General features: G+C 31.6%; 1 protein-coding gene across 1 annotated transcript; it reads right to left on the bottom strand.

Annotated features, from left to right (window-relative positions):
- Nucleotides 1-10,675: 10,675 nt before the first annotated feature.
- On the bottom strand, nucleotides 10,676-18,253 carry LOC133194981 (neuronal acetylcholine receptor subunit alpha-10-like). The gene is made up of 6 exons (XM_061330873.1): nucleotides 18,220-18,253; nucleotides 17,634-17,755; nucleotides 15,043-15,152; nucleotides 14,332-14,864; nucleotides 13,939-14,141; nucleotides 10,676-10,993 (listed from the first exon to the last, which is right to left on the bottom strand). Exons 1-6 carry the CDS (start codon nucleotides 18,251-18,253, stop codon nucleotides 10,676-10,678), a joined length of 1,320 nt encoding a protein of 439 aa, XP_061186857.1.
- Nucleotides 18,254-18,978: the final 725 nt, after the last annotated feature.

Here is an 18,978-nt window from a genome sequence, read left to right as displayed (position 1 = left end):
TTTGAAAATTCAATAAACAACGTATATATGATGAGATTAAAAATTTAATGTAAATTATCAGCTGCAAAATAAAGGACAAATATTGCATTGTCATAATTTCTATAAAAAGTATCAAATTGATGGTATTATCATTTTTTTTTTATCTAGCGTATTTATTCCATACATTGATATTGTATTTAGAGCTGCATTATCTTATATTTCTAAAATATTCATGCACTATAAATAACTATTAATGCAAAACTTACACATTTGTCTTACGTATAGTTCGTGTAAATAAATAATTAGTTTCTCTTGCAAGAGGTATTTTTTACAATAATTTATTTCCAGGAACATTTAAGAACTATCGTAACTAGCCGAAAATTTAGAAAAAAAAAATCACACCCACACACACACACACACACACACACACAAACACAGAGAGAGAGAGAGAGAGAGAGAGAGAGAGAGAGAGAGAGAGAGAGAGAGACTCAGACAGAAGGATGGACAAAATCCATGGCAGATAGATAAACAAATTATATATATTTATTTAGTATTGCTAGCAATATTGTATGGAGAAAAGGTTTTGGTCAGAAAATTGTGTCTTGAATTGGTTACAACACTATAATATTCCAAAATGCCGAAATTCTTGATTTATATGATTTTATCCTTGTATATGTAATTGGAGATTTAATGTTAGTCTTTGTGCTCAGTATTAATTATTTGGAAAATATTTTTTGCGTTATTCTTATACATGGACCGAAATAATTGGGGTTTGGGTTAGATATTTTAGCTATAAACTTTTCACATTTCCAACTTCTTCTCAAGAACTACTGGGTCAGTTTCAACCAAACGTACCACAACGCATTCGTGAATGTAGATTCAAGTTTGATCAAATGAAGGGCTTCGTCCTCTTTCAAGGGGAGATAATTGAGAATTAGTGAAAATTTAGTGACAATCTTTTATAAATCTTTTTTCTCAAGAGGCACTGAGCGAAAAAAGTTTAAACTTGTGTGAAAGCTTCATTTAAGAAATAACAAATTTAAAAACTTTACTGGGAAATGAAGTGGGTCTGCCACGTGATCAAATCCCGTGAAGGCCGATGGCCCAGAGGATTTGATCACTTACCGACCTGTTTCATTTCCAAGTGAGGTTTTTAATCTTGTATTTTATTACTTATATATACATTTGAGAAGAACAATCGAATATAAATATTGCACTAACTGTTCGTCGTAGATTTTGACAAAATTACGCAAGTTGGTTACGCTTCGAATTCATCTGACAAAGGATTCTGATTTGAAGGGAATATTTTGTGAAAGGCTACTTTCAATAAGCATCAATAATAGTGATAAAGGGTGGTATAAATTTATATTTTGACGTTAAACCTCTTATGTAGCGTTAAACAAACAAAAAAAAAAAAAAAAAAAAATCAATGCTATTTCTATTGCTGAAATGAAAATTCTATCTTTACACCGTCAGTATAGATATGGGTAGAGTTATTGAAACGTACCATTATTTTCATGATTTGTTAAAAATTACTTAAGATAAAATGAAAAAAAAAACATTGTCTTTAAGATAAAAAAAACATTATTTTAAGTTGGAAAATGATATAAAGAAAGATTAACTTAGCCTTTAGTCAGGGTTGCAAAAAAGCAAAACTAGTGAATACATATTTAGAGAACGTATTGAATAATTTGACTATAAATTATGTCCTCTGCATTCTCATAATATTCAACACTAATCTTGCTACTTTCAGTAAATTGTTAACAGAAAGTCGAGTTTTTTTTTTTTTTTTTTGTTTATTGTAAATATTATGTTTGGTGACCACAAGTAGTCCTAACAAGGAAGTTAAACGTAAATATCACATATTTATTTATGTCTTCTACTGCTTATAGGCAAGCTCAACGCAGCTTGTTTTTGCTGATTTTGCACAAGTCAAACAAAGCACTGTCTTAGAGATGAATAATGTCATTTATTAAAATGACGGTATAAACTTGAACAATTTAACACACAAGAGGGGGATCAGATTCACAAGCTTTGGTTATCAGTCACGTAAAATATGATAACTTAGCAAAAGGATTGCACATCAAAACAAAAAAGGCCAAAACATCATAAGAAAATTTTTCGGCCTATAACCTTTACATAAAACATAACCGATTCTACAATATCATTTTACAATTCCTATTAGTTTCCAATTAAGAATCAAGTGATTATGCACAATTCTATTTTAATTTAACGTAAGTTTGTCACTCTGAGAAAGAATTTTATTAAATCATGATAATTTTCGTGTAACGTTCTTTAGCATTCTATGTATGACACACACAGAGAATTAAATGAGACTGTTAAAGTCCAGGTAAAGTCATTTATAAACAATGTTCAATGTCTGTTCATATTGTATTGAAACATCCAAGGATAATAATTTCAAATGGCTTCTATATAAGACTTTCTTCATTTGGTTCAAAAGTGACAAAATTGTCCAAGTTGAAATAAGTACAATTTTAACTAATATCTATTAGTAGAGCATCCTTTAATTAGAGAGAGAAAAAAAGATAAACATGAATCCCTCCAATTTGATTTCAACAAAGATCGAAGTTATGAATTTGGAAACTACATCAATATTAGTTCTCTCTCTCTCTCTCTCTCTTGCAACGGTCGCACATTTGGTCAAGTTGGTAGAGCGCTCGCTCAGTAATCCGAAAGTCGTGGGTTCCATTTGAGCCTTTGTAATCCTAAGTTGATAACTGCTCCTTCGACAAGCGCTCTGCACTTTGAAGAACAAGTTGATAATCTTTCGGATGAGACCTTAAAATGATGCCATATGTTACAAAAATTGCATAAATGTGGCATCTAGGGATGCACACTCCTATATTATTAGTTAAGTGCATGTAGGACTTTACCTTAAAGTTAAAAAACTTCAATGACGTCACACATTGTTATTAGTCTACAAATATTTTACCGATTCAACTATCACTAGTTGGATATTTAAAGATCCAACTGGCCATCAGTTGATTATTCACATATCCAACTGCCTATCGGCTGGATATTTAAATATCCAACTGTGCATACAAAAATAATTATGCAATGTACAAAAGAGATAAAAGAGTTTAAAATGTATTTCCAATGCACATAAAAATAATTACTCCGAATTTGTCACACTATACGAATTTATGTCCAATGCACACGGAATTTTAATCACTTCACATTTTTCACACCATTAAAATAGTGTTAAAATATACTTTCAATGCTCACAAAAAATTTCGATTCCTCCGAATTGTGCACACTATTAAGACTCTTGTCGTCAATAAAATATCCAATACTTACCCGATGGTATTTTAACAGAATGTTTCCGGTCCTAAATTTTGAAAGCATTACTTTTTGACACGCTTATTAATACATGTTCACCTTGAACCTTAAACCACATCACTTCCTGTTGCAGATTATTACTTCAGGGGTCCGTTATCAGCAAATACTCTCAGATTTTTCAAGGTTCATCTCCGTTCTCATTCTTTTCCAGTGTAATTCCCAAAACAATTCAATAAATTGATAGCCCATCTATTTTTTTTTTTTTTTTTTTTGTCGCCTTTTTATTGCAGATCTTGATATGGAATATTTTTAAAGCTGGTTCCGCATAGCACCGACAATCTTTTCATCTGTTTTAGCACTACTAGAAGTATTGTTCGAATGGAACTCCATAAGATTCCAACACTTTTCCTCAACAAGTCATCATCTTATATGTAATGATAGATTTCCAACCTTTTATCAAAATTCTGTAGTTTTCTTCTGTTTTCAGGTCAAAGTATTCAAAACACTATCTGAACCTCTCTAAATTTACTTTGGATTTAAAACTATTCTTCATCTGATTTCATGACTGTTCAGAACAATGGGAATGTTTGAAATGACGCTAGCACCACGCAGTTTCATGCTCACTAGTCCATGAATAAAAGGGGTGTTCGATTAGGCTATTGTATTGTGTCACTGTTGGATATATAAATGGGCTAGATCTCATTGTAATACAGCAAAGGTGGATATATGAATGGGTAAACGTTTCTTTGGGGTCCAAAGTCGGAAAGTTTTTAAAGTAAGATAAATAAATCGATAGTGTTGAATAGTTTAGAGAAAAAAATTCCCCTCCTCGGGCCTTCGGCCCTCGGAGGGAATGTTTTCTCTTAACTATTCAACACCATCTCCTTATTTATCCATTACATAACGTTCGCTGAGGTGAGCATTGTAATCTCTAATTACCTATGTATCAACTACAGTGAAGCAGATGCAATGGCCGTTATATATAATATGCATGAGTACATGTAATACATTGGAGAGGAGAATAGTGATAATGACATAAATTCATAAAAAGAGACCAGGAAAGTTTCTCTATCTCTCTCTGAAAATTCAATCAAACATCCACTTTCTGTTAAAAAAAGAACTTTCATAACTTTTGGCTCATTGATATTCAGAGCACTAAAAGTTCTGATCAATTTTACAATATGAATGAAGAAGCACTTATGAATAAATATAGATTTAACAGAAATAGATTTAATGAGAAGACTTTTTTTTTTTTTTTAAAAGTTGATTATAACCGTAATGATTTCGATATATGTTAATGGTAAAAGACGTTAATGGCAATCTAACAACCAAGCTTTATGATAAACGTGATGACTTCAACTTTTCAATCGTCAACTTCCCTTACTCATGCAGCAATATACCTGTATCACCTGCATACGGGGTATATATCTCTCAGTTGATTCGATACGCAAGAGCATGCTCTACGTATGTACAATTTCTAAAACGAGGTAAATTATTGACAAATAAGTTGATGAAACAAGAATATCAGCTGTCTCGTTTAAAGTCATCATTTCGTAAGTTCTATGGTCGATACAATGACCTTGTCAGCAAATGCAATTTATCATTGAGTCAAATGCTGACTGACGTTTTTCATACTAATTGTTAGGCCATTATTTACACACTGAATTGTCGACGGATTTTTCCGTTATTTCCCGATCATGACATGGAGCACACGGCGGGTGTGACCGGTCGGCAGGGGATGCTCACTCCTCCATGGCACCTGATCCCACCTCTGATGTTTGGAGGTCCGTGTTTGCTCTGCTCCTATTTTGTATTGTATAATGGACTTTTGCGCTTGAATACTGTTCGTTATCTCCATATATTTCATGTATAAGAGTCATACAAAAATATAATCCTGTTAATTTTATTACTGAAAAGAAAAAGTAATACTCAATCTATAAATATATATACATACCGAGAAAAAGAGAATATGCTGATTTATCAGGTAAATCCTGAATTCCTGTATATTGGCATATCGTACTGGTGTAGACCAATCCATGACACGATTTTCTGACTAAAAAGTATTCTCTCTACATTGTTGCTTGTTTACTTATCTCTCTGCCCTAGACTCTGACTGCCTCTCTCTCTCTCTCTCTCTCTCTCTCTCTCTCTCTCTCTGTGAGAGAGAGAGTTTATCTTTCCCTCTCTATTCAAGATCCCAGAAATTATTTTTCAAAACAATATTTTAGCGATAAAGACAATATGAGCCGATATGTGACTGTACATTTTGTCGTCGATTCTGCAGGAGGGAAGAAAGGCCAGTGACAATAAATGTATGTACCGATGGACGACATTATGTGCAGTGTGAGTACGTACATATTGTCGCCAGCAATATATACCGTCTCAAGCATTTTTACCAATATCTGGTGACATCTCATATGAGTGACATAATTCTGCAAGGGATGTAAAAGTACATTTTCTCTCTCCCTTCCCTTCCTTTCTTTCTTTTTCTCATTTTTCTACTTTTCAATTTGTTAAAATTGTTATATTTAAATCCTTTTCAAAACGTTTTTGATCAGCTGATCATATTGAATGAAAAAAGCAAGATGAATGGTCTTCCATTTTGCACATTGAATTGAAAATCTATACTTTAAAATGTACATCGTATCATATCAAATTTATACTTTAAAATGTACATCAAAATATGCATTGAATATATCTGCAAGTGAACAAAAATAAACACATTTAATCTTGCGCCTGGGTGGTTAAAATTACGTACCACCTTGACACCAAATATTAAATCTACAGAAAAACCATGCAAAAGTATGGACCTGGACAAGTTTCAAAAATATAAAGGAACTTTAAAAAAGTCTCTGACAGAAATGTTGGATGGGTTCGTGTATCTTAACCTTGATTTATCCTCATCGTGTGCATACATGTGCAGGCGAAAAGTGTACACAGGTAAAATTGCAACGTATGTTCAACATATCTTTCGAGTAACATATGTTGACCATATAAATTTTCGACCGTATGTTGAACATATGTTTAAAAAATATGTTGAACATATGTTTAAAATATATGTTAAACATATAGCAGACTCAAAACATATGTTGAACATAATTATGTTTGTGGTAACTATATGTTTAACTTATGTTGAACATATTTTAAACATATGGTTGTTTCAAACATATGTTCAACATATGTTTTGAGTTTCACATAAACTTCATACTGAACATTATATAATAACCAATAGACTTTTCACATTTATTTCATTTAATATTAAATTAATGTTATCGTTATTTGAATTAATTTTATTTTAATTTAACGAGATAAAAATATGTTAATTAATGTAATGTTAATAAGTAAACCAGCAATAATTTAATATTAAGCCTAATATAAAAAACACAAGTTATATGTTATATTTTAACACGTGGGGAATGATCCCGCAAATTTTGAAAGGGGAGTTTCCAGGTCGATGCCCCCAACACTCATGCATAGAATCGCACCATAGGCACTTCAAGTCCATAGTAACGGTTTTCGAAGGGGCAACCTCCGAACAGCCGGAGTTGACAAGCAACCCCCGCAAATGCAAGTAGACTGCATGTTAAAAAATAATTTCAATAACATTTATCAAGATCAATTTGAATACTTATTTATTCAAAAGAATGATCATTTCTTGAAAAAAAGGGATGGGTTAACTATTCTATTACCCTGCACCCCTCCTCCACTCGTTTCTCCAAATTCAGCCCCCCCCCCCTCCTTTCTTCAAATCAAAATTTGTCTTCTTGAACATTGTATTCCCCAATTAATTTGATCAAGAATTAATAAATTTGTATTTTACCACGTTTTGTTTGGATTTATTATATGAGTGAAAAAAAAAAAATCATTCCACACTTTATTTAATTCCGGACCGGTTTTGGTTTTTATGGGATGAAAGTGTACGTACGTCATTTTTGACGTCACTGCTGCAGCAGAAATGTTGGGTGTTGGAAACAAGTAAGTGCTCTCAGATATGATTTTAGAATTTAGTTCATGGTGTTAAGAGAATTTCTTTAGGGTGACAGATTCATAACGTCTAGTACTCTTGTGACTTGCATAACATCTAACTGTAATTGTAATTAATGCAGTTCGTAAGAAGACGATACACCCACAGGCACTTGTTTAGTACGGGGTACCCCTACTTATTTTTACCAATAAGTAGGGGTACCGCGTATATGACACAAGTGCCTGTGGATATACCTAGTGATCTTGTCTACGTTTTTATGTTCCCCAAACGAAGTTTGGGAACATATTGTTTTTACTCTGTTTCTTCTTATTATGTTCCCCAAACGAAGTTTGGGAACATATTGTTTTTACTCTGTTTCTTCTTCTTCTTCTTCTTCTTATTATTATTATTATTATTCTTTTTTTCTACTTTCTTCTCCGGTACTTTTTTGTCCGGGAGTGTTCTCATAGAACCACTCATCCGATTGACATGAAACCTTTTTAGGGTTAATAGGCATGTTGTGTAGGTGTTCGGAACGAAGGTCATTTTGCGCGCACATGCATGCACGTGCGCGCGCGTGCAATGAGTGAAATGACTGATATACTTGATGAAGCCGTAACTTTTATATTTCTTGATGAATTGCTTTGAAACTCAAAATATAAAGATATATTAGTATTCTAGACAAGATAACATGGTCAAATTAGCGTGAACTCAAGCGCATGCACGTGCGCTCTTCTCTGATTGGCTGATACAAAAATCTCAATAATTTCCTTGTTTTTTGACAAAATACTTTGAAAATTAGAATATAAGTATATATTATAAGGTGCTACAACATTTTATATAGGAAATTTCTTGAAAACACGCGCATGCAGGTGTGCTGCAATCTGATTGGTTGAAACTTTAAATGTCTATAACTCCCTTGGTTTTCAACAAAACAGGATGAAATTTATGACATGGATAGGCACATAGAGCTCCTACATTATGATACTATCAAAATTGAATGCAAGGCCATGCATGTGCATATGCTGAATTTTGATTGGCTAATACTTAAAGGGTACATCTCTCTTATTTTTCAATGAAATTCTTTAATTTTTAAAACAAATGTATGTATTGTGAGACACTATAAGATAATTAATGTGAAAAATGTAGAAAACATGTGCAAGCACACGCGCTGAAATTTGATTGGCTAATACCCATATGGCTATATCGGAGTAGTTTTCCAATGAAATACCCTTAAAAATAAAGTGTCCATCTATATTACAAAAGTATTGTCTAATTTATTGAAGCTTGTAGGGAATGGGGCATCATAAGGGATTGGGGAGCCGTTTGGGGAACATCTGTAACGGTTCCCGTTACAATTAGCACTAGTTTTGGATTTGTTTTCGACGAATGTAAAAACCATTGAGCATTACCAATTTTTCAGATTTGTTTTCCTTTTGTCAATAATTACGTTTGCATATGTACGATCTTGACATGAAAGTTAAAGTAGAAATGGTGCATAGCAGTTTGTATGTAGCATATGTTAAGATGGTTATCCATTCGGTTCTTTTATCAAATTATTAATGGAAAATGTTTGTTTTTATTAAGCATTAAGCAGCTGGAGTTCAGTGTTAGGGTGCCGTTTTTATTGAAAGAACTCAAAGCTGTTAAGAATGACGATTCAACCCAGAGCTGATTTGACTGAAGATTACACGATCACAATATACAGGTGAAAATAAATACATATAATAATCACAGTAATTACAGAGTGACTCTTTAATAACAAAATATTTCTTCAGAAATTTCTTTTTGCTTCTTAATTCTACACTGGTTTACTTTATGAAAAATTAATCAAACTCTTTTTTTACTAAAATATTGAAAATATTGATATGGATAGAATTTGCTGGCTTTTAAACTATAAAATATCTGAAAGATGCTCAATTTCAACCTAATCTGGCATTCAAGATAATAGTTTAAATGTATTTAAACTGCACCAGCTTATCTATTACTTATTTATATATTAATTGCCATAGAATTTTTTTCAACACTAGAGAAACTAGAGACTTGTACTCACTCTCTTTCGAAGTTTCTTTTAAGTTTTGATTGGAATTTGATTAGAAAATATTTACTGTATGAATATATATTTTACAATTTTTATAGGCTCCCCTCCATGCTATGAATAACATTGAAGAACACCATGACCCTTGCTAGGCTTGCTCCAGAATAGTTAAGTACACCCTGTATTACAAGCTTTCTTATTTTCTTCCAAACAAAGTTTTGGGATATATTGAAAACAAAATGTCTATTTCTCTGCCTGTATTTTTGCCTGTATTTTTTTATGTCCAAATATACATTGTATCTGATTATCCCTTTAATATTAATGTATTATACTATTTCAACATTCCAAATTCATTTGTAAACATTTAGAAAAACTAATTTCTTTAAATGATTTTATTTTTAAGCATATGTTCCAAGACTGAAATTGTCTTGGACATAACATTATATGGTGTTTTACAACACCAGATAATGTTTTATGAAATTAGGTTTAACTCGTATCATAACGGATAACTGTTTAGGAGAATGGGTATGCATTTGTTTGCACATGACAAATATCTTCAATGTATGAACTTAAATTACATGTAGAGTTTAATTTGTATATCAGAGAACCTTTATTAATCAATAGAACCTTAAAATTTGAGTCTCCACTGTACTGCCGCCCAGTACCATAACATGTGACAATTTCAAATCCTATGATGAGGTTCCAAGGGGTTGTAAAATGGAAGAAAACAAAGAACAGGCCAAGAAAAAAAATTGTAAGTGCTCATTTATAACTCTTTGTGCTAATTAATTATACATGTAATTGACTTCTTAATTTTTATTATTTTTTTCTTTATCATTTCAGAAGCAATGCAGTCACTGTCAGGGAAATAAAGCCAGAATTATGTAAAAAATTGAAAAAATAATCACAAGATTATTTCTTGAGATTGTGTTCTTTGATTTCTTATTATTGAGAGATTAAAGGACAAGAGTACTATTTAGTTAACTTTGCAATCCAAAGAAATACAAAATAATTAAAAATAAATGTAATTAAGAATTAAACTTAACATATGTTTAAATATGAAAAACATATGAACGTAAACATATGTTTATCATATGTTCAAACAAAACATATAAGCAACATATGTTAAACATATGATAAACATATGTTCATAAACATATGTTAAACATATGTTGCTCGTTTTTTATGGCAAACATATGTTTCAGAACATATGTTCAACGTATGTTCAATATGTGTTAAACATACGTTGCAATTTTACCTGTGTAGCATGCAAAAACAATTACTTTGTTCTTAGCCACATCGAAGAAAAATTGCTTTTTGTAAATCAGAATAAAACTTACGTAGGCAAACCTAAGGTGCATTTCTTTTAATTGGTTTTTGCTTTTATCTAAGCATCAATTTTGATGTGAAATAAATAACGACATTGTCAAACAAGCATAAATTATTAGGAAAATGACTAGAAACAGTCTATCTAAGACGCAGGCTAGTTCTTGCCATTCACGTTTCAGGGAATCCGAACGCCGTTCCTCCTGCATACGCTTGTCATTTTCCTGGTTGATACTTCTCAGAACCAACTGCAGCATTTCTTCAAGTAAGACAAGGTCTTTTATTCTATCAGGTGAGGTTCGTTCTGCACCGTGTTCGTGTGTTTCGTTGAAACGGTGCCTGAGAGAACGTTCGTCTGTTCCTTCTGTCCTGTAGTCATGTCCTTGCTAAAAAAAAATCAAATAAATGAACCTCACAAAACATAAGAAATTAGAAAAAGTCACAATATTTATGAAACAACAGAATGTCTCTTCTGTCATCACAGGAAATACTCTGTGTTATTTAATGATAAAAGCAGTGAAGATGTATATGGTTGGATTAACTTGTAAAATTTAACGTCTGTTCCGGTTTCCTTACCAGAAAATCCGTCATTTAAACTGATAAATATGTGTAGCTTTTGTTTTGTACGTATTGCAGGCTACTACTTACATTTTATGTGTTAAATGCAAATTTAAAACACAATAACATGTATGGAGAAATATGTTGGAAGGAAGATTACATATAATCCAATATTTATGATAAATGACTGCTAAAACTAAATGCCATTGAGTAAAGTACTTTTTTCGCTAAATTCAATACAATAGAAATTCAGTCGAGAAGAAAGGATGAATATGTACTGTTCTAAATGAAGGATCATATGTTTTAATAATTATACACTAAGAATGGGAAAAAATGAAACATATCAGTAACACGTTCAATTTCTCTTTTAAAAATGTATATCGGAGATACCAATAAACATTCTGCCTCTATGTGTAGAATCATTTTAACATTATTACTTGTATTCCGAGTGGAGAACGTTCATTGATACATGTATGATCTCAGAATGTATAATTAAAGAGGCAAAACTAAAATAATATTATTTCGCATTAATATATTATTTGGAAAATTAATTCAAAGAAATAAGGTTCTATTTATTGATTCGTTGGAGGTGAAAGCCGACAATAGACTACCTGATATTTCTTAAAAGCAAATATCTGTACCTGCTTTACATCGGGTATTTGAAATTTGAATTTAAGGTATTGCATCCCTAATAGCAACAAATTTAATGAAATTGAATATATAACAGATGTGTAGGGATTGAATACTTAGTATATACAGACATAATCCCGTTTATTACTATTAACAAGAGTAAGGTAGGGATGTGTCCTAATTTATGGCCTTGAATTTTGGTAAGAGTTATCCGCAGCTAGGTTAAGGACGCCCATGAAATATACGCCTTTATATATTCAGGGAAAATGAATACAATTTTTAATATTTTTTTAACAGCAGTAGTTTTGATAAATGTGAATTGTGGTGATTGCATTTGTATATATATCGGGTCTCTGCTGAGTTCGGCCAAAGTGACATCGCTTACATCAGCTGTTTGTCACGTGACAGGTTTAAAATTGGACCATATATGTACTACTACAAAGATCGTAAAAGTTCAACGATAAACGGACATTCTTCCGCTATAAAATTTATTTTGTTTTCTTTGAGACAAATTCCTTAACCCGAAAAGTGCTGGGAGCAACTTCCTCATGCTTGAGAATTGTTTAAAATTTAGCCGTCTTTCTATAAACTCCAGACAAAAATGTAATACGCACTGGAATAATGTTAGATTACGGAATAAATAAACAATGTATAACCAGCTCCCAGCACTTTTCAGAACAGTAGGAATAATGGCTACACGTGTTTAAAAATTCAGAATTTATAGTGAAACGGATATCGTTGAACTTTTTATATTTTCGAGGGGCTGGACCCCTCATTTTAGCACGTTACTGTACAAATGTGCTCCCTACGGCTATATATAAAGTCTACACATTATCAATTTAGTTTGACAATAAAATGTGGATTAATATATTTCAGAATATGTCTCTCTTTCTGTCTGACTACGCATGTTTCGTATCTATTTTCATTTTTACAAGCCACGATAAAAGTTTGATCCACGCCTCAAATACAGAGAAACTGCGTGTCAAACTAAGAAATGACGTCATCTCAGTAAGTACAGCGAGATCAAGCTGGTTTTCATTCTGCATACGCTAAGTGCTATTATGGCAAGATAAGTTGCACATCCATTTATTTTTACAACATTTATGAGAAACGAAAGTATTTCGTGTGTTTTAAAAGGAACATTGTAGTATTTATTCATCGAGATTCATTTGTATTGTTTGAACGTGACGTCATAATAGCTCTCCCAAACCTCTGCATAGGCTGACGTAGATATGGGAGTCCTTAACCTAGCTGCGTCTTTCTCTGTTTTTTTTTTAATTAAAATATCAGTTTTAAGGTCAAGATCTAGTAAATGACTTTAGACTAACTGTTTGGTGCTAGATCTATTATGACGTCATAATCAATTTCAACTTTCTTTTCCCATACTTTACGACTCTTATATAATTATGTAGAAATTTTTTTTTTCATGGAATTCAATTTGAAATCATGTGAAAAGTAATCCCGATACCTATATTCAATTTAATATCATTTTAAAGAAGAGGCCAAGAACATACAAACTACCTTTTTTCTAAGAGACTGTAGGCAATCTGGATACATTTCCATTGTCTGGTATGGAAAAAATTTCCGTATTTATGACTGGTTTTCGTAATTGTTCATTGAAATATGATTTTTTGTCTTCTTTACCTAAAAATTATGCTCCGAGACCCCTTATTTGACCAAGCTAAAGTTATAAAGCATCTTTAAAGGAATTTATGTCTCAAATTTGAGAGATCTGTAGGCACATTTCATTTACTAGATCTTGACCTTAAAAGAACTTATCTGGTAAAAATCGTTTTAAATTGTTATTCTATTTCTAATGTTTTAAGGCATCTTTCCACTTCAGTATTTATTCATATTCTTATTATTTGTATTTCTGTTTTTAAAATATCGCTTGTTCCCATAGACTTCAATGCAATCTTTGTTAAAATTAATGCTAAGTTAATTACCTTTTTGAAACTTTCTATTAGTAAATCCTTATCTACTGTAAAATGCTTTTAAATTAATATTGGAGTATTATGTACGTGATGGACATTAAAGGATAGAAAATTTGATCCTATTAGGCATGGAAAACCTTCAATGTTTCACTTTGATATCCAAAATGTTCAGCCTGAATGACTGGGGTAGGTACAAACCCTTATTATACCTGGACATCTGGATCCCTTTGCTTTGTGTTTTCTTTTACAGAGATAGAAATACAGAGAAATCCTGACAGGATTCCAAAGCAGATTCTTTTAAGAATGGCTGGAACTTCACGGCCACTGTCACCATAGTGATAGACGTTCATAGTTACTGCATTGATACTTATGGAAAGGGAAATAAGCAAGGTTGATATTCCATAATATAAACCTAAAAGAGAAATATCATGACTGTTCAAAAGATATAAATAAAGTTTTTCAAGACATTAGAGAGAGAGAGAGGGAGAGAGAGATAGAGTTTTGCAATAAGGTTTTAACCTTTGTCAAAGCATTTAAAGTGACTGCAGCATTGTTTTTTACATAAAAATATGTGTCATATTTTAAATCGATTTAAGACTTACTTATGAGAGGGATTGCATCTGATACTGGAGGGAGACTATCAGCCACAACCATTTGTAAAACAACCATAGACAACAATGTTGTTAATCCAATGGATATTTTCTCCTCAGATCCATGGACGAAAAATCCAATAAGTGATATGATTATAAGTAAAATTGTCGGCATCAAGATATTATACAAATAAAAAAGCGGTTTACGCTTCAAAACTATCGTGTATCTAATGTAAAGGAACGGATGAGTCCATTCAGCATAAAGCAATGTGTAGTTATTAATTGTGTATTTCACAAGATCAAACTCTGAATTTGGGTGATAATCATCAAGATCGGCATCAAGGTTGTCCGGAATAACATTAATGTCACTGTTGTCAAATGACCAAGATCCAAAATCAAGGAAACATTCTTGCACATCGAAAGGAAAATATTGTATATCCATAACACACGTGCTTTTAAATATCCATCGTGACCACCACAATGCTTGTCCCTTCGAATTTATGGGAATATTTGTACTGCTTGAAGATCCCGTGCTTGAATCAATCCTGGAAAACACATCTTTTTAAATGAAGATTATATACGAAAAATCATTGGGAAAATTCATTGACTTCATAAAATATCAAACAAAAATCATGAAACACTAAATCTTTAAATTATAGCTAACATGTTGAATCCGATTCACTAAAAGTTAGTCATAACAGGAGATGGTAATTGGAGGCTTACGAGTTATATAGAATGATATCCGGCTTCCAGATTTGATCATAATGAAGATGGATAAGTTTTAGGTCATCATATTCATTAGGATCCCAGCTAAGATTCACATCTGTCCAATTCTGTAAAAAATAAACAAATATCATTAAGAATGTGTAACTATCAAATTAAATGACCATTGCTTTAATGCGTAAAACAAAATCTCTGGAAATGTTTTTCTCAGGTACTTTGACAAGAAAAGGTAAACACATCTTTATCCCATTTCTCAATAAGGCCTACTTATACGCCGCTGCAATGATATTTAAAACTCATTTATAATGTAAAATATTATTATTTTCTTTATGTAAGTCAAAATAGCGAATATATCAAAATTGATCATCGTTTATTCAGTGTGTTAAACAAAATTAACGTGCATTATTTATACTTTATGGGTATAGTATAACTAGAATAATGAATGCAATTCCCAGTAGATACTAAACGTTATTTCGATGTTGAAAGTCGTGGGGAAAAAATTGCGACATTGAACAACTATAATTCATACTCTTCAATATTGAGGTTTCAACGTTTTACAACGTTGAACCCACGTTGAAGATGCAATATATTTTCAACGTTGAATGTTCGTTGATATTTCAACGTTGTATCAAAGTTAAGTTTGCTACATTTTTCAAAGTTGAAAAAGTGACGAACATCGTATTTTCATTTTCAAAATAGTAAGGATTTTTCAACATTGAATCCACGTTTTTATATACAATACATATGCATTGATAGAAAATGTTCTTATTTACAAATGAAATGTGTTAAGAATTAATTAATTACACTAGAAACAAATGTAGTGTTGTTCCATTTATGAAAAAAAATTCTATTTAATTTCAGCTTTATATAAATTATGGATAATTGAAATATACACAAAAGCTATCAAACAAATGAATGCTATATTTATCTTCTCCTTTTTGAGTATATTTACATGCGCATATACATATATTTAAATAAACTTTGTTTATGCATGTATTACTCACCATCTGAAGCCAACAGCTGGAAATTAATAGCTGATTGTGTTCTTCCTTTATGAAAATAAAAAATGATATGGGTATTTTAGGTGAAATTATCTAATAACTTATTGTTTATGAATTTTATCAACTAAGGGTAGAAATTGATGAAGTGACTGATTGCTCCAACTTGTTTGAATGTTTGTTTGTCTAGCTTTCTATCCAATTTTGGCGGACTATTTACTGGTCAACAAGGTTGTTAGAAAATCAGAGGATTTTCATTATTTAATGCTTTTGTCTAAAAATATTTGTATTGCAAGAACTGACATCTTAAATTTTATAGTAAGAAATCCAAAATTGTAATATCTTTTACATTTGAAGGTTCTCATCTTGATTTGTTGATATTTTTAAAGATTTTGGTGTTCGATTTTGTGAAAGCAATTCTTTTAATTCGAATACCGAAGAACTGTATGACTGAGCTAACAAAAGTATATAAAGTGTTATTGGTGGATATTAAAGAAAAATTTGGGAATTGATAGAAGATTAGATATTTAACTATCAAACTAATACTTCGATATGGGGTAAAATGTGGGATTATCACAGTACTAAACTTATTGAGAAACTACACTTAAAATTCTGTAAACATATTTTAAGTTAGAGAACCTAATAACCATACTTAAGGGTGTATTGGAAACTTGGCTGATATCCTTTATTAGTTGATGTCAAAGTTAGAATAATTCTTTGAGGGGTAAACTACTTAATACTAAATTGTTTTTTAAACTTTTATGCGCACTGAAAAAATCATCGGAATCCATGGTGTGAGTTTGTTCAGAAAATTTTAAATGAATGGGGATTTACCTATGTGTGATGTGAAATTTCAATTAATATATCTTGGTTAAAAATAAGACACACCACTCCTTTAGAACCGTTTCAGCAATCATGGCTAAATGAAGTGCAATCAAATCGTTTTAATTACAGAATCTTTAATGAAAACCTCAATCTTTGAAGGATATTTGTTGAATTTGCCACTTGGACTATTTAAGAAATATTTAGAGCTGGCATTACACAACTACCTAATGAGACTGGTAGATGGTTTAACACCCCAAGAGAGAACATAATTTGTAAATTATATTATTGCATTGAAATTGGGAATGAACTTCATTATTTATTTAAATGCACCGAGGTATTTATGAAGAACTCAAAAGTTATGCACTTACCAAATTATTATCAATCGAGTTCAAATGTCTGGAACTTTGAAATGCTTTTCAATTTAACAAATACAAATCTACTTTGTGAAATTTGTAACATTGTTAGATACATGATTTAGAGAGTTGACTCTCTTGATTAATAACATTATTATCCTTTCTTAAGGTATGTAATACATATTTTCTGTTTATTATATCGCTTGTACACCTTGTACCTTGGTATTTTCTATATACTATTTTTCAGTTATGAGAATAAAAAAAATCATTTTTATTGTCTGTCATTGTCAGCAAAAAATGGCAATGACATAAAATTTTTGGTTTAGTAGTGCAAAAGCAACCAAAGCTACACAATTCTGTAGCACTCTTAATTATGTAGTTATCTTACAACGCGAACAATGCCAATTAAAGATACTGTCAGAAGTACGTCTAAACGATCCCTGTGGTTCTTGGATGGTCGAATGTTTTTGCTGTAGTTTCTCATTAGATCTTGTTCCAACCGTATTTCATTCTTGTCACAATAAACAAATGTGACAACTGTAAATGAAAAAAATGTATATTATTACAGTGCACATGTTTATATTTAGCTTAAGATATTTAAAAGAAAATTCTAAGGTAAACAATGGGTTCTAGAATGGGTTCTTGTCACAATGAACTTTATTATTTACTTATGAATCAAGAGTAAGATGCTAGATTTATTAAATAAACAATAAACATCTCATAAATATTTTGAATGATTTCATTCTTTGTGTTTTCTTCAATTTTTAGGAGAAAACAAATCTTGCCTAAATTTAAAAAAAAGACTCTTGCTGATAATAAGTGTGTATTAATGTATTTATAAATTAATTTATTTATTTTAGCCAAATGCATTCAAAACGGATAAAAGTAAACAGGATTGGAAAAGAAAATGACCTCTACTTTTATTTGCTTATATTTGTAACAGATTGTTGCATTTTGCAAAATGTACAAAATTTTGAAGCTAAACACAAAATACCACTTACTGATGGCGAGAAGGAAGATTGTAAGAGGCGGCATGTTCCCCTGAAAACAAAGAAGAGAGAAAGATGTAATCACTGCAAATCCTTGAAAACCGAAAATTAGGATTTATATTTGATGCCAAATCTTTATTGAACAAAAAGGAATTCTCGGGGAAACCTTTTCTTATAATTAGAAAGGAACATCAATTGATATATATGAAGATAACGAAGAGTGGTCGATCTCAAAAAGCCTAAAAACAATACAAATTTGTGAACATGGCGTAAAACAGAGGCCCCTGGCAATTTCAGAGGTGGAATCAGGAATGTAAAAGTTCACAGTTATTTCTTTACAAAAATTCCAAAACAGTGCAGTCAACAGTGAGGATGGATATCAGAAAACCGTAACTTACACGGGACTGACCCTGTTCTTAATGAAAAACTTTCAATGAAATATGAAGATAATGAAAAGTATTCAATCTCGAAAGTCTAATGAAACGATACAAATTTGGAGCAGAGCAAACAAGGACCTAAAAATTTAGAGGTGGGATCAGGTGCCATGGAGGAGTGAGCATTCCCTGCCGACCGGTCACACCCGCCGTGTGCTCATTGTCATGATCAGGGGAAAAAAACCCAGAAAACTTCATAGACAGTTCAGTGCATAAATAATGGACTAATAAGTATAAAAAAACGTCAGTCAGCATTTGACTCAATGATAGGTTGTTTGTGCTGACAAGGTCATTGTATCGACCGTAAAACTTGAAAAGATGACTTCAAACGAGACTG

The sequence above is a fragment of the Saccostrea echinata genome, unplaced genomic scaffold (assembly GCF_033153115.1).
Source record: "Saccostrea echinata isolate AGI-Se365-2 ecotype Australia unplaced genomic scaffold, CSIRO_AGI_Sech_v1 ptg000029l, whole genome shotgun sequence".
NCBI classification, from domain to species: domain Eukaryota; kingdom Metazoa; phylum Mollusca; class Bivalvia; order Ostreida; family Ostreidae; genus Saccostrea; species Saccostrea echinata.
This window is presented reverse-complemented; position numbering and strand designations above follow the sequence as displayed.

Coding starts and splice junctions, on each gene's coding strand:
- LOC133194981 (XM_061330873.1), bottom strand. CDS start 18,253: ATGCCGCCTCTTACAATCTTCCTTCTCGCCATCA. Junction 14,865..15,042: donor GATATCATTCTATATAACTC/GTAAGCCTCCAA, acceptor TGTGTTTTCCAG/GATTGATTCAAGCACGGGAT. Junction 10,994..13,938: donor AAAGGGATCCAGATGTCCAG/GTATAATAAGGG, acceptor ATTTTTTTTTAG/CAAGGACATGACTACAGGAC.